Raw genomic sequence first — 22,856 nt, forward strand, 5'->3', positions numbered from 1 at the left:
CTCTGTCTCTCAGGGAGAAGGTCAAAGTGATGGGCTGTCATCCACAGATCATCCTCGCAAACTAATCAGCTTTACTTTAACAGGTGAGGTGTGGTTTGGTTAAAACCAAGTAAATGTCCTCATTGACTCTGTCTTGGAAAAGGTGCACACTCTATTGTTCCAATTCAAATGATTTAGTAGAAGATTGTCAACGTTTTGTCAGCAAACTGCTCTCGTCAGGGTTTCACTTATTGATAAATCTTATCAATAAGAATAATCATGTTAATCTACCACTTTATTTGACCTTTTATTCCTCCTCACATGTGTTATTCCCACTTGAAAATAGAACCTCTTAACTTTGCGTATATGTATATCATCCTTCCTTTGCAATAAACCTCAGAAAATTTGTGAAAACGCAGAAGGTTCTGTTCACGCTCCAATTGCAATACTAGTTCATATAGTAAGGTGCTCTTTGGTTTCCCTGGCTTGTGACATTGACAAGAAATGGGACTTGGCTAAACGTGTATGATATAGTTGTGTAACGGATGTGAAATGGCTAGCTAGTTAGCGGTGGTGCGCGCTAGCAGCCTTTCAGTCGGTTACGTCACTTGCTCTGAAACCTAGAAGTAGTGGTTCCCCTTGCTCTGCAAGGGCCGCGGCTTTTGTGGGGCGATGGGTAACGCCGCTTCGTGGGTGACTGTTGTTGATGTGTGCAGAGGGTCCCTGGTTCGCGCCCGGGTCGGGGCGAAGGGATGCCGTAAAGTTATACTGTTACAGTTGCAGATAAAAGCCATTATTGAAACGGCTTGGCATCTTCATTTTGGAAATAAAAAAAAAACAAAAAAGGTCAACATAATGTCTACTGCCAATGTGATGCGGTTTCACATGACCTTCATCACTGCATTTGCAGAGAGGATATGTTTGGTGGAGATATTACAAGATGGGCTCGTTGTAATGGGTGGAATGGAATAAATGGAATGGCATCAAAGCCCGTCCTCTTATCTCCACTCACTAGCCCCCTCTGGTTGGCAGTTCAGCCTCCAATTTTGTTTTGTCAAAGCCTCAGACAATGCTCAGTGAAGGACCTGGGGCGTAAGAGTCTCAGAGTAGGAGTTTGGATCTATGATCAGGTCCCCCTGTCCATGTAGTCTTATTTATTGTGCTCTAAAAGGCTAAACCAATCCTGATTCAGCACTCCTACTCTGATACTGTTGATACATACATCACCCTTCCTCTGTGTAGATATGCGTGCGGTGGGGCTGAAGAAGGGAATGTTCTTCAACCCGGATCCCTACCTGAAGATGTCCATCCACCCTGGGAAGAGGAGCGGCTTCCCCACCTTCAGCCACCATGGACAGGAGAGACGCTCCGCCATCATCGCCAACACCACCAACCCTAAGTGGCACGGAGAGGTGATCTATATGCATGCATGTGTGCACACGTACACACACTTACACATTTATGCACACTCTCACTCCACTCTTAGATCACTCGGTCACTCACTCACTATAGATGTAGTTTCAAAGAATCACTTGAGTATTAAGTGTATTTCAATTATACACAAATATATTCCCTATTATTTACAAAATTGTGAAGGTTAGACATTTGAAATCAATATGGCTGAAGAGACTAGGTCAGGGATTGGTAACTTTGATAGGGGTGGGGGACACAAAAAATCTGAACTCCTCATGAGGGGCCGCTGTGGCTTGCGGGTCTGCGTATCCACATCCATACCCACACATACATCCCCCCTAGCCTTTTGGGGTTGCCCATCCCTGGTTTTCCAAATAAAGAGTTAATGGGGAGCCGAGCAAGGCTTTCCCTTTAGGTGTCTCGCTTGGCATTTCAGATGGTCGCCGTCCACTGTCACGCGGAACTTCAGAATTCCGATTAAGTTGCTGTCCACTTTAAATTGGACCTGAACCTCTGATTGCCGCAATTCACTTGTTGTTTACCATCGAACATTTTTTTCTTTTGTGAAAAAGCCAGCTCATAGAAACGTGTTCTAACAGTCTGTGTCTCCCTCCCTCTGTAGAAATACACTTTCGTAGCACTGATGACAGACATTCTGAACATCGAGGTGAAGGACAAGTTTGCCAAAAGTCGACCAATCATCAAGCGCTTCCTTGGTCAGCTGACCATTCCTGTCCAGAGGCTGATTGAGAAGATACCTGGGTAGGTAACATGACAAACGGACGCACCCATGCATGCACGAAGACACACTACCGGTCAAAGTTTTAGAACACCTCCTCATTCAAAGGTTTTTCTTTATTTTTACTATTTTCTACATTGTAGAAGACATCAAAACTATGAAATAACACATATGGAATCATGTAATAACCAAAAGAGTGTTAAACAAATCAAAATGTATTTGAGATTCTTCAAATTGACGTCCTTTGCCTTGATGACAGCTTTGCACACTCTTGGCATTCAACAGTCCAACAGTCTTGAAGGAGCTCCCACATATGCTGAGCACGTGTTGGCTGCTTTTTCTTCACTCTATTTGAAGAATCTCAAATATAAAATATATTTTGAATTTCTTGAACACTTTTTTGGCTACTACATGATTCAATATGTTTTATATCATGGTTTTGATGTCTTCACTATTATTCTACAATGTAGAAAATAGTAAAAATAAAGAAAAACCATTGAATGAGTAGGTGTTCTAAAACTTTTGACTGGTAGTGTACGTGTTCTTACTGACACTCAAGTATACACATGCTCATAATTGTTGATTGTTCACTGTACTTTATCATTGTGTGTTCACTACAGTTGAGTGATTGCATTTGGTTGTTTTGTATGTCCGTCCATCTGTCTGTTTTCAGTGTCCAGCCTCTGAGCTTCTCTCTGTGTCGACGGTTGCCCACTGAGCATGTGAGTGGCCAGATGCAGTTCAAAGTGGAGCTTACATCCACTGGGCCTGACGGTGAGGACCATTACCTTTTCATTTCTTGTGGTTGTTAACAACAATATTTAATTAACTTTTGGCCACGACTGTACTTTTTGAGAATGACACAAATATTAATTTCCACAAAGTTGCCATCATACAAACTGAGGCAGCAGACTTTATGAAAATTAATATTTGTTTCATTCTCAAAACTTTTGGCCACGACTGTACACACTGATGAATTGTAATGTAATAAAAATCAAGGTATTATAAAATTATAAATTTTTCTCTGTTTCATGCTCAGGGGCCTCACTAGACTTTATCATCGGTGTGCCCAATAACGGGACCCCGGGGACTCCGTCAGATGACGAGGATATGCCCCACCCACTCCCGGGGGTGGTCACTGGAGGCCCCTCCCCTACTGGCTCTCTGGGCTCACAGAGGTCCTGGGAAGGCGGGGCCACAGCTTATCCAGTCCCAGACTACAGGGACTTCAGCGGTACAGAGGGCGGAACCACAGAGGGCGAATCCTACTCTGGCCCTCAACGGCTGCAGAGGTCCCTAAGTGAAGGCCTGGATGCCATCGAGGCCCCCAAGGGTCCCGGAGACAGGCCCCTAGGCGCTGCCTCCCCGAAGCTGCGGTCTAGCTTTCCTACTCACACACGTCTCAGCGCCATGCTGCACATTGACTCGGACGAAGAAGAGGAGCGCTCCGGGTCCACCGACATCTACCCGGTGCCCGGGTCCCCCCTGCTGCTCAACGGGGGCCATGAAGAAGATCTCTTCCCAGAGCTACAACAGGACTCTGACACTGAGCAGCCGCAGCCCAGGGTGGAGGGTGATGAACAGGAGGGGGTAAAGGGGGAAGAATGCGCCACTGGTGGTGAATCTTATGTGGCCCCTGAGTTAGACCTGGCCCTCGACTTGGAAGACGCCTCCGAGCCTGATGTTTTCTCAGAGGTGGAGGAAGTTCCTTTCTTCTCAGAGGTGCTGTCCCAGAGTCTTTTGGCTGAGGTCCTGGAGGGGCCAGAAGAGGGCCAGGGGCCCGCTGACGACCCCTCGTCGGAGATTGACACATGCTCCATGGCAACAGCCCCACAGACATTCATCTCTTCCTCAGAAAGTTGCCCAATCACGATGTCCACAGCTCAGGTGAGTGTGACTGGTGGTGCAGTAAGTAGATCTTAAAGGCCCATTGCAGTCGTTTTTCTATAAATCTCAAATAATTTCTGAATAATAATTTAATACCTTAATGTAATAGTATTCTGTTAAAATGGGCCCAAAAAAATGTGTGGCATAACTATTTCTCAAGCAAAAATTTTGATAGGACTAACTGGGAGTGGTCTGAATGGGGAGGGGAAAACTAGCTGTTATTGGCAGAGAGGTTTGGAGCTCTCTTTGTTATTGGTCTATTAACCAATTGACCATATAGTGATGTCACCATGGAAAGCCAGAACTCCCGCTCATGCAAACCTGCTGATTAGAAGGTCCTGTGTAGATTGTATTTTCAAGAAGCAACTATGAGGAAATAACACTGATCCAATGTTTTCACACTTTTACAGTGTTAGTTTCATCAGCTGTTGTACAATATGTGTAACATATACGCTGGGAGTCAGGAAGCAGGTGCAGAAGGTGAGTTTAATGATAAGAATAAGGCAGAAAACAGAAGCGTACTGAACGTGGCCAAAACCAATACTGCCTGATGACTGAGGCTACTGAGGGCTAAATAAAGGGAGCTTAATCAAGGTGATGAGATCCAGGTGTGCGTAAGGATGGTTGCCAGGACCGGTGGTTAGTAGACCGGCGACGTCGAGCGGGAGTAGGCGTGACAATATGATACAAAACACAGGAAAAACTGAATGTTGACTGCACTGAGCTTTTAACCTGTTGTTAAAACCTGTGGCTTTTAACCTGTGGTTAAAAGTTCTCTCTGCAATAATTCCACCTTAAATAGCCTATAGTATATCTCTAGTAGTAAGTAAAATAATAATCTTGGAAATCCAGAACTAAAGTCTTGCGTAATTGCGTCAGATTCTCAATTAAGTTCTGGGGACAAACGTGTTAAAATATACTACAACAAGGTGTGAAAGCAGGGCGGTAGCTCCACCCCCCTCTCTTTACAGGCAAGTCTATGGGAATGTCCATGAATGTGGATGCTTTTCTTACTTACAATAAAAGTGACTCCAAAATGACACAATATTATTTACCATTCAGTTCCTATTGGGCACAACATAATCCAAAGAAAACAACAAAAATAAACTGCAAATGCATCCAACAAGTTTGTGGAGGCACAAGCATGCTGTAGTCATTGTGTGCAAGCAATATGGGACCAAATACTAAACATTTGACTACTTTAAAACACTAAGTGCTTTCACTTCTAAACAGTAAGATAAACCGAAAATATATCTCAAATCCAAAATTGCTTCACTGTCCAAATACAGTGCCTTCAGAAAGTATTCACACCGCTTGACTTTTTCCACATTTTGTTGAATTATAGCCTGAATTAAATGTTGTGTCACTGGAATACACACAGTATTTCATAATGTCAAAGTGGAATTATTAGGGAGTTTTTTGGGGGGGGGTAAAAAGAAACGGCTTAGAGCTAAGCACAGGCAAAATCCTAGCGGGAAACCTGGCTCAGTCTGCTTTCCAACAGACACTGAGAGACAAATTCACCTTTCAGCAGGACAATAACTTTAAACACAAGGCCAAATATACAATGTAGTTGCTTACCAAGACGACGTTGAATGTTCCTGAGTGTCCTAGTTGCAGTTTTGACTTAAATCAGGTTGAAAATCTATGGCAGGATTTAAATGGATGTTTAGCAATGATCAACAACCAACTTGACAGAGATTGAATAATTTTTTTAAAGAATAATGTGCAAATATTGTACAATCCAGTTGTACAAAGCTCCTATATACTTACCCAGAAAGACTCACAGCTGTGATCGCTGCCAAAGGTGTTTCTAACATGTATTGACTCACGGTCATGAATACTTATGCAAATTAGATATTTTTGTATTTCTAAAAACATGCTTTCACTTTGTCATTATGGGATATTGTGTGTAGATGGGTGAGAAAAACGCAATGTAATCCATCTTGAATTCAGACTTTAACACAACAAAATGTGGAATAAGTCTGAAGGTACTGTACATCTGGTGTGGACTGTAGTATTGGTAAAATAAAAAGTTGGGTAAACACAGAACGCCTTTCGAGATAATGCTGGCGGGTTAACACAAATGCTAACAATGTCAGTTTAGTGTTGTAGGTGTGCAAATATTATTCACCAAAGCAAATAAGGTGCATTAACAGCATTTATTAACGCTCCACTACATCCCTGGTCCTAACACACCATTTGGGAAAGCATGCTCTGACCTCATCACCCTTCATGCTGTTGGATGTCTTTGGGCTTTGTAGGAGGCTGATGCAGGGGCAGAAGCTGCCATTGACCCAGGAGGAGATACCATCACCGACAACTCACCCACCAGTCAGCATGTAGACGATGAGGGAGACGGGCAGACGCCAGCCAATGAGGTTGAAGGAGATGCTCCGTCAGCCAATGAGCTGGAGCCAGGAGAGGAGATACGTGAGCTTAGGCGGAGCTTGCAGGCATCTGGGGCGGTGTCCCAGGATGAGGTGGGGGAGGAGCCAAGGCCAGCGGGGGATCCAGGATCTGTGGAGTCAGATGCAGTTGCCACGGAGACGGATGGAGAGGACGGTATGTAACTACTGCCTTTATAAAAGAAAAACTTTGTTACGCATTATTTTACACTGATGTTTACCTGGTATTTACTTTTAAATGACATTCTGAAATGATCATCTATTTTGCATCCTTGGGATTCATTAAGACATCCACATACTCCCCTACCTGGAACAATCATTTAATATTATTCCCTCATTCATCCAGTAGAAACGAATAGTGAATTACAATAAAACTGTATAAGGCTAATGTGTGTTCCCTTTCCTGAATGTTGCGTATGCTCAGGTGCTCAAGTGAACGGTCACCCCGTGCACTCGCTCCCCACAGTGCGCCATGACATCCACCGATACCAACGAGTGGACGAACCCTTACCTCCTAGTAAGTGTCTCTGTACATACTACCTCTGTAGGTATTTGAGGTGAAGGAAGATGACAAAAGAGAAAGAAAGAAAGCTGCTTGATATAGTATGTGTATTTGTCTCGATAGAGAGGGTTTGTTTGTACCTGTGCCATACTGGCTTCTGTGACAACATGCGCAATAACTGTTAAAAGTTAAAAAGTTGTTAATTTCTTCTACTACTTCTATGATTCGGTAAACTGAAAGGGTGCATACTTCCACCTAAGTGTGTTGTTTGAACTGGTATAAAGCCAGGGTTTGTGATTTACTGCCACCTACAGTTATAAAATGTTTGCTCAGGAGTATAGTTAATTGGCTGATCTCTCCTTATGACCCGGATGGAATTATGGGATCTTTCCTTAACCCATACTGTAGGAACTCCCACCAAGTTCACTGCTTCAAATTGGTGGAATTCCTCAATGGCGCTGCCCATGTTAAAACACGCTTTGGGGCACTAGAGCTGTCTATCTTAGAAATGTGGGCCAAATCGTAGACTAAGTCCTATGTGCACAATGGTATACTGTTTGTTTGTTATTTCAAGGCGCCGTGGTTGGATGTTACAATGCATCTGTGCATGTCAACCATGTGTGAATTCAGTTTGACTGCGACTGTGCGTGCATCCCAAGTAGCACCCTATTCCCTATGGGCCCTGGTTAGAAGTAATGCAGTAAAAAGGAAATGGGGTGCCATTTGGGATGTAGCCTGTGTCTTAAATGTAAAGCAATGTGTTTGTTCTCCTTACAGACTGGGAGGCGAGGATCGATAGTCACGGTCGTATTTTCTTTGTGGATCATGTGAACCGGACCACCACGTGGCAGCGCCCCACCGGACCACCCGCCCCCCAGGGCCTGACCCGCTCCAGCTCCGTCCAACAGATGGAGCAGCTCAACCGCAGGTCTGTGTCATGTAGAGATATATATATATATATATACACATTCGCACACATACAGTATATGTACATACACACACACCCTCTCTCTCATACGCTCACACACACTCACGTGCACACATACTTTTGCAACTTCAGTACTCTGTATTTCCCCTTCACACCCCTTTCTGTGTCTCTGTATTTTCCTCCGTCAGGTATCAGAGCATAAGGAGGACGATGACCAGTGAGAGGTCCGAGGAGAACACAGTTGACCTCCCGCCAGAGCTCACAGAGAGTGACCTTCTACCCCAGACCATCCCTGGTGCGCTAGTATAGTCACACACACACACACACACACACACACACACACACACACACACACACACACACACACACACACACACACACACACACACACACACACACACACACAGGGCTATAAAGTGCTACCAGTTTCATCCCAAATGCAACAAAATATTTTGCTGTGCGATCTGGAGTTTTAATTTGGGAGCGTCATGTTTGCAAAATTACTATAGCGAACACTGCTTGTTTCTATTCGAAACTGTTCAAAAGGTCTGACCAATATTACCTGTGCGACGTCTTTTTTTTCCTGTCATAGATTGGGTGGCCGCATTTTACATTCATAAACCATGTTGCTGGCGGTTCATTAGTTTGATACTGTAGGCTATATGTAAAAACAAAGAAACAAAAATTCTAGTGTTTTGTGGAGTCCCTTTGTTACAACTATGAAACAGCTTATTTTTATAAATTACCCCAACCACCAAGATGCATGGTCAGCAAGATGCGCGGTATAATTATGAAAACATCAGTAGCCTAAACATCATTTATAAGTGCCAAGTGTGCTTGATAAAGGGTGAAAATCGGCACAAAAACAATAATGCCATTATAGTCTCCTACGTAATTACTGGGACAGTGAAGCATTGTTTCTACTTATGGCTCTGTACTCCAGCACTTTGGATGTGAAATTATACAATGACTGAGATTAAAGTAGTGCAGACTGTCAGCTTTAATGTGAGGGTATTGTCATCCATATCGGGTGAACTGTTTTGAAATTACAGCACTGTTTGTACATAGTCCCACCATTTTAGGGGACTAAGTATTAGGACAAATTCACTTCAGTCAATCAAATTTATGATTACATCCAGCTTGTGACTGTATAAACTTGTTGGCTGCATTTGCTATTTGTTTTGGATGTGTTTCAGATAATTCTTTTGTCCAATAGAAATTAATGGTAAATAATGTTGTCATTTTGGAGTCACTTTTATTGTAAATAAGAATTCATGTGGACGCTACTATGATTACGGATAGTCCTGAATGAATCATCAATAATGATGACTGAGAAAGTTAGACATACAAGTATCATACCCCCCAAAAGATGCTAACCTTCACTGACTGTTATCGTAACGGTGTGAGGTTGTCATGTCTTGGAGGGTATGCTATTTGTGCTTCTGTGATCACATTTATTTAACCTGCTATATGTGTGAAATTAGTTTCGGTATAGTTTAGGTTCAGTTTCGAGACAATTATCAGGGTGATTATTAACTGGGTATGGCACTTTCAGCTGTTGGGAGAAGCTTCAGCAGTTATAGTGTAAAAAGGATAGTTCATCCAAATAACATATTGGTTTCCTGACCCTGTAAGCAGTCTATGGATAAGGTATGACAGCAATCCATGCGCTGGTTTAGTTGGCACAGTTTCTACATGGTAATGTTTTAGCATTTGTGGCACAAATCTCATTCAAGTCATGGAATCAATATTAGCATTTTTCACGCATGTTCAAATCCTCTATTAGTGACTGTTGAGCTTCACAGATAATTTTAGATTCTTTTGGATGATTTGGACATGATGCGCTAAAAATGCTGATATCGGTCCAATGGCTTGAATGGGATTTGTGCCACAAATGTTCATACGTTAGCATGTGGAAACAGTGCCAGGGAAACTAAACCAAAGCATAAATTGCTGTCATACCTTGTCGATTAACTGCTTACAGGGTAAGGAAACCAGTGTCATTTTGTAATTTGGGTTAACTATCCCTTTAAAAAGACTGTACAATTTCCAATGTAATGCATCTCAGTAGGAAAACAGCTTATTCACATAATGAAAAAATAACATATATTCTACAAATGACTTTTTAGAGTTACATGTTACATTTAGGGTTACATATTCATTTTTAGGCCACAACATGTGCTTCAGAAGTAGCTAGAATTCATATAGGCTATATCTCTTTTTATTTATAGCCCTAGCGCGTGCGCACACTCTCTCACTCACTCACACACACACACAGTCTCGTATAACTAACCTTGTGGGGACACATTTCAGTCCAATTCCAAATCCTATTTTCCCTAACACTAATCTTAACCCCAAAACTTAACCCTAATCCTAGCTCCTAACCCTAAAACAAACCCTAGCGCCTAACCCTAACACAAATTCTATCCTTAACCCTAACCTCCCTAGAAGTAGCATTTGACCTTGTGGGGGACTAACAAAATGCCCCACAATTGGTAAAAAAAATTATGTAATCTACTATTTTACACACGCACCCTTCCCAACATCTAAAAGAAATGTCCTCTCACTGTAAACTGCGTTTATTTTCAGCAAACTTAACGTGTAAATATTTGTATGAACATAAGATTCAACAACTGAGACATAAACTGAACAAGTTCCACAGACATGTGACTAACAGAAATGGAATAATGTGTCCCTGAACAAAGGGGGGGTCAAAATGTGGCCAGCAGCTGCATTAAGTACTGCAGTGCATCTCCTCCTCATGGACTGCACCAGATTTGCCAGTTCTTGCTGTGAGATGTTACCCAACTCTTCCACCAAGTCACCTGCAAGTTTCCAAACATTTCTGGGGGGAATGGCCCTAGCCCTCACCCTCCGATCCAACAGGTCCCAGATGTGCTCAATGGGATTGAGATCCGGGCTCTTCGCTGGTCATGGCAGAACACTGACATTCCTGTCTTGCAGGAAATCACGCACAGAACGAGCAGTATGGCTGGTGGCATTGTCATGCTGGAGGGTCATGTCAGGATGAGCCTGCAGAAAGATTACCACATGAGGGAGGAGGATGTCTTCCCTGTAACGCACAGTGTTGAGATTGCCTGCAATGACAGCAAGCTCAGTCCGATGATGCTGTGACACACCGCCCCAGACCATGACGGACCCTCCACCTCCAAATCGATCCTGCTCCAGAGTACAGGCCTCGGTGTAACGCTCATTCCTTCGACGATAAACACGAATCCAACTGTCACCCCTGGTGAGACGAAACCGCGACTCATCAGTGAAGAGCACTTTTTGGCAGTCTTGTCTGGTCCAGTGACGGTGGGTTTGCACCCGTAGGCGATGTTGTTTCTGGTGAGGACCTGCCTTACAACAGGCCTACAAGCCCTCAGTCCAGCCTCTCAGCCTATTGCGGACAGTCTGAGCACTGATGGAGGGATTGTGAGTTCCTGGTGTAACTCGGGCAGTTGTTGTTGCCATCCTGTACCTGTCCCGCAGGTGTGATGTTCGGATGTACCGATCCTGGGCAGGTGTTGTTACATGTGGTCTGCCACTGCGAGGATGATCAGCTGTCCACCCTGTCTCCCTGTAGCGCTGTCTTAGGCGTCTCACAGTACGGACATTGCCATGTATTGCCATGGCCACATCTGCAGTCCTCATGCCTCCTTGCAGCATGCCTAAGGCACGTTGATGCAGATGAGCAGGGACCCTGGGCATCTTTCTTTTGGTGTTTTTCAGAGTCAGTAGAAAGGCCTCTTTAGTGTCCTAAGTTTTCATAACTTTGACCTTAATTGCCTACCATCTGTTAGTGTCTTAACGACCGTACCACAGGTGCATGTTCATTAATTGTTTATGGTTCATCGAAAAGGCATGGGAAACAGTGTTTCAACACTTTACAATGAAGATCTGTGAAGTTATTTGGATTTTTACTAATTATCTTTGAAAGACAGGGTCCTGAAAAAGGGATATTACTTTTTTTGCTGAGTTTATTCTACTCATACAATGTGTGTTTTGTTTGTTGTAGAGTACAGGAGAGTGGGTCACTCCAGCTCCCGGTCGCGTCTCTCTCTGCTGCTCCAGTCCCCCAGCGCAAAGTTCCTGTGCAGCCCAGACTTCTTCACCATGCTGCATTCTACCCCTGTGAGTCTGGCTGCACAGGCCCTCAACCCTCACCTTTCACATTCTTATGGATCACCTTTGATCCCCCAGCTCTCACTTATCACGTCATATCTCTCAGTAGTTAACAATTTGCAAAAGTGTGTGGTAAGGGAACAGCTTTTTGGATTGAAATGCTGTTTTCAAATGTATGTCAAATGTTGCGTTGATCAGGTTAATTGAAGTAGAACAATGAGGTATGCTACCTGGGATTTCATTTCCCATTATGAGTCATCATTCTTCCCTTAATCTGTGTTTTATCAAAGCAATGACAACCCCATTTACAGAAGAGCCCGGAATTTCACATGTCCCTCTTTGACGACCTCATCAATCTGTTCCCTCCTTCCCTCCCTCCTCAGAGTGCCTACCGCATGTTTACGAGCAACACTTGCCTGAAGCACATGATCAGTAAGGTGCGTCGGGACGCCCACCACTATGAGCGCTACCAGCACAACAGGGACCTGGTGGCCTTTCTCAACATGTTCACTAACAAACAACTGGAGCTACCCAGGGGCTGGGAGATGAAGCACGACCAGTCCGGCAAGGTCTGGAAAACTGTGTATGGGGGTGGTGTGTGTGTGTGTGAATGTTTTAGTTTGTGCAATGACATGTGAATATACAGTGCATTTGGAAAGTATTCAGACCCCTTGACTTTTTCCACATTTTGTTACGTTACAACCTTATTCTAAAATGGATTACATAAAAAAAATCCTCATCGATTTACACACAATACCCCATGATGACAAAGCAAAAACAGGTTATAAGAATTTTTTGCAAATGTATTAAAAATTAAAACATATACGTTATTTAAATAAGTATTCAGACCGTTTGCTTTGAGATTGCTATGTTTCCATTGATCCTCCTTGAGATGTTTCTACAACTTGATTGGAGTCAACCTGTGGAAAATTCAATTGATTGGTCATGGTTTGGAAAGGCACACACCTGGTCCCACATTTGACAGTGCAGGTCAGAGCAAAAACCAAGCCAGGTCGAAGCAATTGTCCATAATAAATGGAAGAAGTTTGGAACCACCAAGACTCTTCCTAAAGCTGGCCGCCTGGCCAAACTGAGCATTCGAGGAAGGAGGGCCTTGGTCAGGGAGGTGATCAAGAACCCAATGGTCACTCTGACAGAGCTCCAGAGTTCCTCTGTGGAGATGGGAGAACCTTCCAGAAGGACAAAAATCTCTGCAGCACTCCACCAAGCAAGCCTTTATGGTAGTGGCCAGATGGAAGCCACTCCTCAGTAAAAGTCACATGTCAGCCCGCTTGGAGTTTGCCAAAAGGCACCTAAAGAATCTCAGACCATGAGAAACCAGATTCTCTGGTCTGATGAAACCAAGATTGAACTCTTTGGCCTGAATGCCAAGTGTCACGTCTGGAGGAAACCTGGCACCATTGCTACGGTGAAGCATTGTGGTGGCATTATCAATCTGTGGGGGATGGAATTCAGCAGCAGGGACTGGAATACTAGTCAGGATTGAGGCACAGATGAACAGAGCAAAGTACAGAGAGATCCTTGATGAAAACCGGCTCCAGAGTGCTTAGGACCTCAGATTGGGGCGAAGGTTCACCTTCAACAGGACAACGACCCTAAGCACACAGCCAAGACAACGCAGGAGTGGCTTCGGGAACAAGTCTCTGAATGTCCTTAAGTGGCCCAGCCAGAGCCCGGACTTGAACCTGATCGAACATCTCTGGAGAGACCTGGAAATACCTGTTCAGCGACTCTCCCCATCCAACCTGACAGAGCTTGAGGATCTGCAGAGAAGAATGGGAGAAACTCCCCGAATACAGGTGTGCCAAGCTTGTAGCGTCATACCCAAGAAAACTTGAGGCTGCAGTCGCTGCCAAAGGTGCTTCAACAATGTACTGAGTAAAGGGTCTGAATAGTTATGTAAATGTGATATTTCATTAATTTTTTTTTTGAAATGAGCAAACGTTCCTAAAAAACGGTTATTGCTTTGTCATTATGGGGTATTGTGTGTGTAGGTTGATGAGGAAAAAAGTGTATTTAATCAATTTTAGAATACGGCTGTAACATAATGAAATATGGAAAAGGTCAAGGTGTCTGAATACTTAACGAATGCACTGTATAATATATGCAGTACCAGTCAAAAGTTTGGGCATACTCATTTTCAGGGTTTTTCTTTATTTTTTACTATGTTCTACATTGTAGGATAATAGTAAAGATGTCAAAACTAGGAAATAACACATATGGAATCATGTAGTAACCTAAAAAGTGATAAACAAATCTAGATATATTTGAGATTCTTCAAAGTAGTCACAATTTGCCTTGATGACAGTTTTGCACACTCTTGCAATGCTCTCAACCAGCTTCAATTTCTTTCCTTCTCAATGCCTTTGAGCCAATCAGTTGTGTTGTGACGTGACAAGGCAGGGGTGGTATACGGAAGATGGCTCTATTTGGTAAAAGACCAAGTTCATATTATGGCAAGAACAGCTCAAATAAGCATAGAGAAATTACAGTCAATCATTACTTTAAGACATGAAGGTCAGCCAATATGGAACATTTCAAGAACTTTGAAAGTTTCTTCAAGTGCAGTCGCAAAAACCATCAAGCGCTATGATGAAACTGGCTCTCATGAGGACCGCCACATGAAAGCAGCCCAAATAATTGCTTCACAGAGTTCAAGTAAGACACATCTCAACATCAACTGTTCAGAGGAGACTGTGAATCACGCCTTCATGGTTGAATTGCTGCAAAGAAACCACTACTACAGGACACCAATAATAAGAAGAGACTTGCTTTGGCCAAGAAACACGAGCAATGGACATTAGACCGGTGGAAATCTGTCCTTTTGGTCTGATGTTTCCAAATTTTGAAATGTTTGGTTCCAACCGCCTTGTCTTCCTGAGACGCAGGGTAGGTGAACGGATGATCTCTGCATGTGTGGTTCCCACCGTGAAGCATGGAGGAGGTGGTGTGGGGGTGCTTTGCTGGTGACACTGTCTGTGATTCATTTAGAATTCAAGGCACACTTAACCAGCATGGTAACCACAGTATTTTGCAGCGATACACCATCCCATCTGGTTTGCGCTTAGTTGGGACTATCATTTGTTTTTCAACAGGACAATGACCCAACACATCTCCAGGCTGTGTAAGGGCTATTTGACCAAGAAGGTGAGTGTTGCAGTGCTGCATCAGATGACCTGGCCTCCACAATCACCCGACCTCAACTCAATTGAGATGGTTTGGGATGAGTTGGACCGCAGAGTGAAGGAACAAGTGCTCAGCATGTGGGACTGTTGAAACGACTGTTTGAAAAGCATTCCAGGTGAAGCTGGTTGAGAAAATGCCAAGGGTGTGCAAAGCTGTCATCAAGGCAAAGGGTGGCTACTTTGAAGAATCTCTAATATAAAGTATATTTTGATCAACCCTTTTTTGGGTTACTACATGATTCCATATGTGTTATTTCATAGTTGTGATGTCTTCACTATTATTCTACAATGTAGAAAATAGTAAAAATAAAGGACACTTGAATGAGTAGGTTTGGCAATTTTTTTTACTGGTACTGTATGTACACCTGCATGCATATACTGTAGTTTCTTTATCTATCTTACTGTACGTGGCTGGCTGTGTGTCTTCACAGCCCTTCTTTGTGGATCACAATCGTCGTTCCACAACCTTCATCGACCCGCGGTTCCCCCTACAGAGTGCACGCTCCACTGGCCTGTTGACCCACCGCCAGCACCTCAGCCGCCAACGCAGCCACAGCGCAGGCGAGGTGAGAGACTACTGCTGCATTCACACAGGCCACTTAAAAAAAGTCTGACCGGACTGCATGACTGCATGCTAACTAGTGGACTAACCTACATGTGGCTTGGCAGTTTGCCTGGCGTGTTTGAATTCATATAGCTGGTTTGAAGAACATGCCAACTAACATCCAAAAAAGAAAATACCGCTACAGTGGATGATATTGTCCATCGGTCTCATCAGAATTTGCCATTGTCTTGCTGAAAATGTTACATCTGGTTTCATCTTGCCGTAATAAGTCGACTATGTGAATGCAGCAAACTGCTGTACTACTGCACCACTAATACAGGTTTGAGATCACCTCTAAATCTAGTCTATTACACCCACTGCACCACTGACACACTGGAATACTGGCCTGTGATCATAACTAAGACTTTAGCTGGTTTAACGAGACCAATATCAATCATAATGCTTATAGCAAGACTAATACTAGGTTAATAGAATGGACAAAAACTCATAATGTATCAAAAAGATTAAATTGGTTCCTAAAATGGGTGTAAGTAGTATGGTTTTCAATAGAAACAATGACAATGCTGAGTTTATGGCTGGGAGTTCCCTGATTGTGTCAATTGGTAGCAGCAGAGTGATCCGTCCTGACTCGGAGTGTCTCCTTGCAGGTGGTAGATGACACGCGAAACTCCAACCCAACTGTCATGCCCCGCCCCTCCAGCACCTTCAGTGGGTCCACTCGCAATCAATACCAGGACCTGGTGCCTGTGGGTGAGTACACACGCATGCACGGCAGGTAGCCTAGCAGTTAGTGTTGGGCCAGTAACCAAAAGATTGCTAGTTTAAATCCCTGTGCAGACAAGGTGAAAATTCTGCCCTTGAGCAAGGCACTTAACCCTAATTGCTCCACTTAAAGCTACAATTTGGTATATGACCAAATTCACATAGAAACATGAGTTATAGTCTTCCATTCCCATTGAAAGCAAGTCAAGAAGCGGTAGATCTATGTGTGCTATTTCTATGCTTCCCGTTCTGAAGTAGTTTTTTTTGTCTTTTGCTGTACTTTTGGTTTTGTACATCAGCTTCAAAACAGCTGAATATACAATATTTTGGTTATGGAAAATCTATTTCACAGCGGTTTAGATGGTACAATGATTCACCACACAATGACTGCTTGTTTTGTCACAAAACTGAAATTAGGCTATTTATTAGAATTCTAGCAACCCGGAAATGGCGGAGCGATTTCTGCATAGTGCATCTTTAACCCTAATTGCTCCAAGGGTCCCTGGCCACGACCCCACTCTCTGAGGGTGTCTCAAGGGGAGTTGGGATATGCAAAAAACATGTCCGTTTCACGCCTCAAACTCCTACAGGTTACCCACTTGTACATGCAGTGAAACAGGAAGAATATAAGCACCCTCTATTTAAACTTATTACACACACACACGTGCTATATACAGGGCTAACTTATGCACTAATAGACACAGTAATGTTGATATTTACACGGGTCTCTCCCCAGCCTACAATGACAAGATTGTGGCATTTCTACGGCAACCCAACATCATTGAGATCCTGCAGGAGAGGCAACCAGAACTCGTCAGGAACCACTCACTCAAGTAGGTCACCCCAATCACCATGGGAACCCTTTAATCAGATATTTAACCCTTAAGCTTAACCTCCTAAATGTATTATGATTATGCCAAACAGCAGTATCACGAATGTTAATGTGTTTGTCTGCAGGGAAAGGTTACAGTTCATTCGCAGCGAGGGTGTTTCTGGGCTTGCTCGTCTCTCTAGCGATGCTGACCTAGTCATTTTGCTCAGGTGGGACCTTTCTGTGTGTCTTTATGTGCTCATGTCTGTTTGTGACTGGTGTTTGGTGTATGTTTGTGTGTACGAGAAGGTATTGCGTGTATGTCTGTCTGTGTGAGAGTGAGAATTTAAGTACTCCTCTCTCCCTTAGCCTGTTTGATGAGGAGGTCATGTCCTATGTGCCACCTGCTGCCTTACTGCACCCTAGCTACTGCTCCTCCCCTCAAAGCTCCCCTGGTGAGACCACACACACACATATATTTTCTCCTCATGCCCTTCTTCCCTTAGTCTTGCTTCTAATCGAAACTATCCATCCAAGGAAGGGCAAGATAATGAGAAAAAGCCTTGAGCCGTAAAAGTTGCTTAGCGCTCTCAATTTAGTGAAGTTTAGTGTTTTTTTTTCTGAACCAATTCTATGCTAATAAAAGTTGTAATAGTGAGATACAATTACGATATTCTGAGGAACTTGTCTATTTTTTTTGTCTATTTTTCATTCTCCTCTTCCTCCTCCTCCCGCCCCTCTCTCAGGTACTCAGAGAGCTAATGCACGTGCCCCTGCCCCGTACAAACGTGACTTTGAGGCCAAACTGAGAAACTTCTATCGCAAGCTGCAGACAAAGGGCTATGGCCAGGGACCTGGGAAAGTCAAGTGAGTACTTGATGACGTCATTCAACAGGTTGAGAGAACTGCTAAATTTCAGCAGTATTCTGACATGGAATCACTGGTCACTTTAATAATGGAACACTAGTCACTTTAATAGTGTTTACATACTGTTTTACTCATTTCATATGTATATACTGTATATACTGTTCTATTCTACTGTATTTTAGTCAATGCCACTCTGACATTGCTCATCCTAATATTGATTTATTTCTTAATTCCATTTTACTTTTAGATTTGTGTGTATTGTTGTGAATTGTTAGGAATTACTGCATTGTTGGAGCCAGGAACACAAGCATTTCGCTACACTCGCAATGACATCTGTTAAATATGTGTATGTGACCAATAAAATTTGATTTGTTCATTCCTAAACTGTGTGCGCGTGTGCTGTGCGTTCGTTCATGACTGTCTGGCTGTTTTTCCTTCTTCCAGATTGATCGTTCGCAGAGATCACCTGTTGGAGGATGCCTTCAATCAGATCATGTGCTACTCCCGCAAAGACCTGCAGAGGAGTAAGCTGTATGTCAGCTTTGTGGGAGAGGAAGGGTGAGTGTTGCCTTTGTGGTTTAGGTCTTTTAATATTTTCTACACGTTACCTTAAGTTTGCTCATTTGCATCGGTTGTTATGTTGTCTCTGTGTACATAGTTTATTTTCCATAATCTCAATACATGATTTATGAAACGTGTGTGTGTGTGTGTGTTATAGGCTGGACTACAGCGGCCCTTCGAGGGAGTTCTTCTTCTTGGTGTCAAGGGAGTTGTTTAACCCTTACTACGGTCTGTTTGAGTACTCCGCCAACGACACCTACACTGTGCAGATCAGCCCCATGTCTGCCTTCGTGGACAACCATCACGAGTGGTGAGTGACAAGTTTACACTACCATGATGGATGGACATGCGGGTGGTCGGATGTAGGAAGACAGACATGCTGTAGATAAAATAAGGAACAAAGACGCAGATCGACCTATAATAACATCTGACTTGTCATTGTATACTGTACATACTGTACTGTATTGCACCTAGCAATGTTGCTCTCTTCCAGGTTTCGTTTCAGTGGGCGTATCCTGGGCCTGGCTCTGATCCACCAGTATCTGTTGGATGCCTTCTTTACCCGCCCGTTCTACAAGGGCCTGCTGCGTATGTAAGTGTCCCAATCAGGTCCACTTAGCTAGCAAATGGATAGGGATCCTATCACCATGAACACCACATTTTTATAGGTTTGACAATGCAACCACCCTGGCAAATTGCCACTTATGCTTTAGCATAAAATAAATTATATGACAAATACACACCTCACTATTTTTTAGGTAGTAACTACTGAACTGGAAGAAGCTGAACAGATAGGATTTGGTTAGATTGATTTGACTTTTTAGTTATTCAGTTACCATGCTTTCATTATGTGGTTGATATACACTCTGGAAAACATCATGCTAAATTACTAAAATGTTAATATAAGACTTAGTTATGAGATACATTTTTCACCTCTGTTGACCTTTGACCCCTACAGCCCGTGTGACCTGAGTGACCTGGAGTTCCTGGACGAGGAGTTCCACCAGAGTTTACAGTGGATGAAGGACAACGACATCGAGGACATGCTGGACCTCACCTTCACCGTCAACGAGGAGGTCTTCGGGCAGGTGTGTGTGTATGCTTGTGTTTTGAATAATTCATGTATTGTATGTATCTTCAATCATTTTAGACTACATACACTACCCTGCATTTGATATGTAATTGCTTGTTGCAATGTGTTGTATTTGGGGGTGAATCCTGACTTTACTTAGTCATTCATTGATGTCAATGGTAAGGTAGGATTCACCCTATATTGTGTTTCTATCTTTACGGCCCTATAGATCACAGAGAGAGAGCTGAAGCCAGGCGGTGCAGGTATTCCAGTGTCAGAGAAGAATAAGAAGGAGTACATCGAGCGCATGGTTAAGTGGCGCATCGAAAGGGGTGTGGCTCAGCAGACTGAGAGCCTGGTGCGAGGCTTCTATGAGGTAGGGCCCTGTGTTTTGCGCAATCATGTGACATAGCAAGATTTTATCCTGTATTTTAAGCCTTAGCCAGAAATGAGAATTACAGCAAAATCTAAGCAATTGTCTGAGGATGGTGCTGGAACATCTGACATAAAAAGAAAAGGGGACAGTTTGATGAAAAAGCTTTAAATAAAGGTTAAAATCCAGGTTGTGACATAGTTGCACATAACACAGGGCCCTATGACATCACACACATCATTGATAATGGTCCATCATTGTCATATGTATTGGTCAAGTGGCATTGTATCTGCATAATGATGCAGCGCTACGTCAGGTATTGTGTAATAGATAATGATGCAGCAAGTGGTAATTTATCTGAAATAGATAATCATGCATGCCAATAACAATTAATGTGGTTACTCCTAATGTATTAGGAGTATATTAGTATTGTGATATGTATTGGCCAGGTGGTAATGTCTCTGTAATAGAAAACGTATCAGAATTGTGACATGTGTTGGTCAGGTGGTGGACGTGAGGCTGGTGTCTGTGTTTGATGCCAGAGAGCTGGAGCTGGTGATTGCTGGCACTGCAGAGATCGACCTGGCCGACTGGAGGAACAACACAGAGTACAGAGGAGGTAGAGACAGGGGAGCAGTGGGGGGCAGTCTTAGCCTCGGAGAGTCAGACGGTGTGGGGGCACATTTTTTCCAGCCAAGTAGTAACGCCCCTGATTTATATTAATCATCTAATGTTAGTCTTTAAAGATTTAGATCATGACTTTGATGGGATCAGGTGTTTACTGCTTGGCTCCGCACAACTCATGGGCAACACTTTTGTTACAGATTGTGCTTCTAAGAACAGCAGGCTTATTTTGGTCTACGGCTGATCGGTACACCTTTCATCTTTCTCCCCAGGTTACCATGACAACCACATAGTCATCCGCTGGTTCTGGGCAGCAGTGGAGAGGTTCAACAATGAGCAGAGACTCCGACTGCTGCAGGTACTACTTTTCAAGGGACACTCCAATAGACTTTGATACTGACGAAAGGCTGAGCTCCCCAGTCTTAACTTTGCTAACTCTTTATTTTTCAGCCCTGTTACCACTGGTATTTATCTGGTATTGAAGGTGATATTATTTGGTAACATTTGGAACTTCCTGGTACAATTAATCCCCTAGTGACCGATAAATAATTCTGAGTAATATTGACATAATTGCCCTGTTAACATGTAGTTTCTCAGCGAATACCTGGTCATGAGGCACTGTAAAATAAAATGTTACCTAAACTGGGATTGTATATGTCTCCTTAGTTTGTGACAGGCACCTCCAGTATTCCCTATGAGGGCTTTGCCTCCCTCAGAGGTAGCAATGGACCACGAAGGTTCTGTGTGGAGAAGTGGGGCAAAATCACCTCCTTACCCAGGTATAGTACACCCCTCTGTCTGTCCATGTTTGCCTACCTGTCTATATGAGCTATTTGTGTGTGTGTGAGATGTGTGCACATAAATTAGTGTGTATGCAGTGCGTGTACAGTCGTGGCCAAACATTTTGAGAATGACACAAATATACATTTTCACAAAGTCTGCTGCCTCAGTTTGTATGATGGCAATTTGCATATACTCCAGAATGTTATGAAGAGTGATCAGATGAATTGCAATTAATTGCAAAGTCCCTCTTTGCTATGCAAATGAACTGAATCCCCAAAAAACATTTCCACTTCATTTCAGCCTTGCCACAAAAGGACCAGCTGACATCATGTCAGTGATTCTCTCGTTAACACAGGTGTGAGTGTTGAGAAGGACAAGGCTGGAGATCACTGTCATGCTGATTGAGTTTGAATAACAGACTGGAAGCTTCAAAAGGAGGGTGGTGCTTGGAATCATTGTTCTTCCTCTGTCAATCATGGTTACCTTCAAGGAACCACGTGCCGTCATCATTGCTTTGCACAAAAAGGGCTTCACAGGCAAGGATATTGCTGCCAATAAGATTGCAACTAAATCAACCATTTGTCGGATCTTCAAGAACTTCAAGGAGAGCAGTTCAATTGTTGTGAAGAAGGCTTCAGGGCGCCCAAGAAAGTCCAGCAAGCGCCAGGACCGTCTCCTAAAGTTGATTCAGCTGCGGGATCGGGGCACCACCAGTACAGAGCTTGCTCAGGAATGGCAGCAGGCAGGTGTGAGTGCATTTGCATGCACAGTGAGGTAAAGACTTTTGGAGGATGGCCTGGTGTCAAGAAGGGCAGCAAAGAAGCCACTTCTCTCCAGGAAAAACATCAGGGACAGACTGATATTCTGCAAAAGGTACAGGGATTGGACTGCTGAGGACTGGGGTAAAGTAATTTTCTCTGAATCCCCTTTCCGATTGTGTGGGGCATCCGGGGAAAAAGTGTCACGATCGTCTTGCGGTGAGAGAGAGGACCAAGGCGCAGCGTGTGAAAAATACATCTTCTCTTTATTTTGAAGATGAACAAACGAAACAAAAACAACAAACAGACGAACGTGAAGCTATGCAAGAACTAGTGCACATATGCAACATAGAACATAGACAATTACCCACAAATGCATGATGCCCATGGCTGCCTTAAATATGGCTCCCAATCAGAGACAAATGAAAGACATCTCTCTCTGATTGAGAACCACTCAGGCAACCATAGACATACCTAGAAACATTCACTC

General features: G+C 43.4%; 1 protein-coding gene across 3 annotated transcripts in view; it reads left to right on the top strand.

Annotated features, from left to right (window-relative positions):
* The window catches only part of hecw2a (HECT, C2 and WW domain containing E3 ubiquitin protein ligase 2a), a 49,119-nt gene that overhangs the window by 22,888 nt on the left and 3,375 nt on the right, over positions 1 to 22,856 (top strand). For 2 of the 3 annotated variants that reach the window (XM_071342004.1, XM_071342005.1), the window contains exons 5-29: positions 14 to 83; positions 1,222 to 1,391; positions 2,015 to 2,154; positions 2,805 to 2,905; positions 3,171 to 4,018; positions 6,283 to 6,583; positions 6,851 to 6,943; positions 7,706 to 7,856; positions 8,045 to 8,151; positions 11,878 to 11,993; positions 12,368 to 12,553; positions 15,622 to 15,756; positions 16,403 to 16,505; positions 17,254 to 17,350; positions 17,475 to 17,558; positions 17,698 to 17,783; positions 18,075 to 18,195; positions 18,640 to 18,753; positions 18,914 to 19,066; positions 19,250 to 19,348; positions 19,715 to 19,844; positions 20,058 to 20,204; positions 20,706 to 20,820; positions 21,098 to 21,183; positions 21,492 to 21,604. In XM_071342004.1, the coding sequence (XP_071198105.1) occupies positions 14 to 83; positions 1,222 to 1,391; positions 2,015 to 2,154; positions 2,805 to 2,905; positions 3,171 to 4,018; positions 6,283 to 6,583; positions 6,851 to 6,943; positions 7,706 to 7,856; positions 8,045 to 8,151; positions 11,878 to 11,993; positions 12,368 to 12,553; positions 15,622 to 15,756; positions 16,403 to 16,505; positions 17,254 to 17,350; positions 17,475 to 17,558; positions 17,698 to 17,783; positions 18,075 to 18,195; positions 18,640 to 18,753; positions 18,914 to 19,066; positions 19,250 to 19,348; positions 19,715 to 19,844; positions 20,058 to 20,204; positions 20,706 to 20,820; positions 21,098 to 21,183; positions 21,492 to 21,604 (3,866 nt within the window). The remainder of the gene's footprint in view (positions 1 to 13; positions 84 to 1,221; positions 1,392 to 2,014; positions 2,155 to 2,804; positions 2,906 to 3,170; positions 4,019 to 6,282; positions 6,584 to 6,850; positions 6,944 to 7,705; positions 7,857 to 8,044; positions 8,152 to 11,877; positions 11,994 to 12,367; positions 12,554 to 15,621; positions 15,757 to 16,402; positions 16,506 to 17,253; positions 17,351 to 17,474; positions 17,559 to 17,697; positions 17,784 to 18,074; positions 18,196 to 18,639; positions 18,754 to 18,913; positions 19,067 to 19,249; positions 19,349 to 19,714; positions 19,845 to 20,057; positions 20,205 to 20,705; positions 20,821 to 21,097; positions 21,184 to 21,491; positions 21,605 to 22,856) is intronic. The other variant, XM_071342006.1, reaches the window with a different exon arrangement.

The sequence above is a fragment of the Salvelinus alpinus genome, chromosome 14 (genome assembly GCF_045679555.1).
Source record: "Salvelinus alpinus chromosome 14, SLU_Salpinus.1, whole genome shotgun sequence".
NCBI lineage: Eukaryota > Metazoa > Chordata > Actinopteri > Salmoniformes > Salmonidae > Salvelinus > Salvelinus alpinus.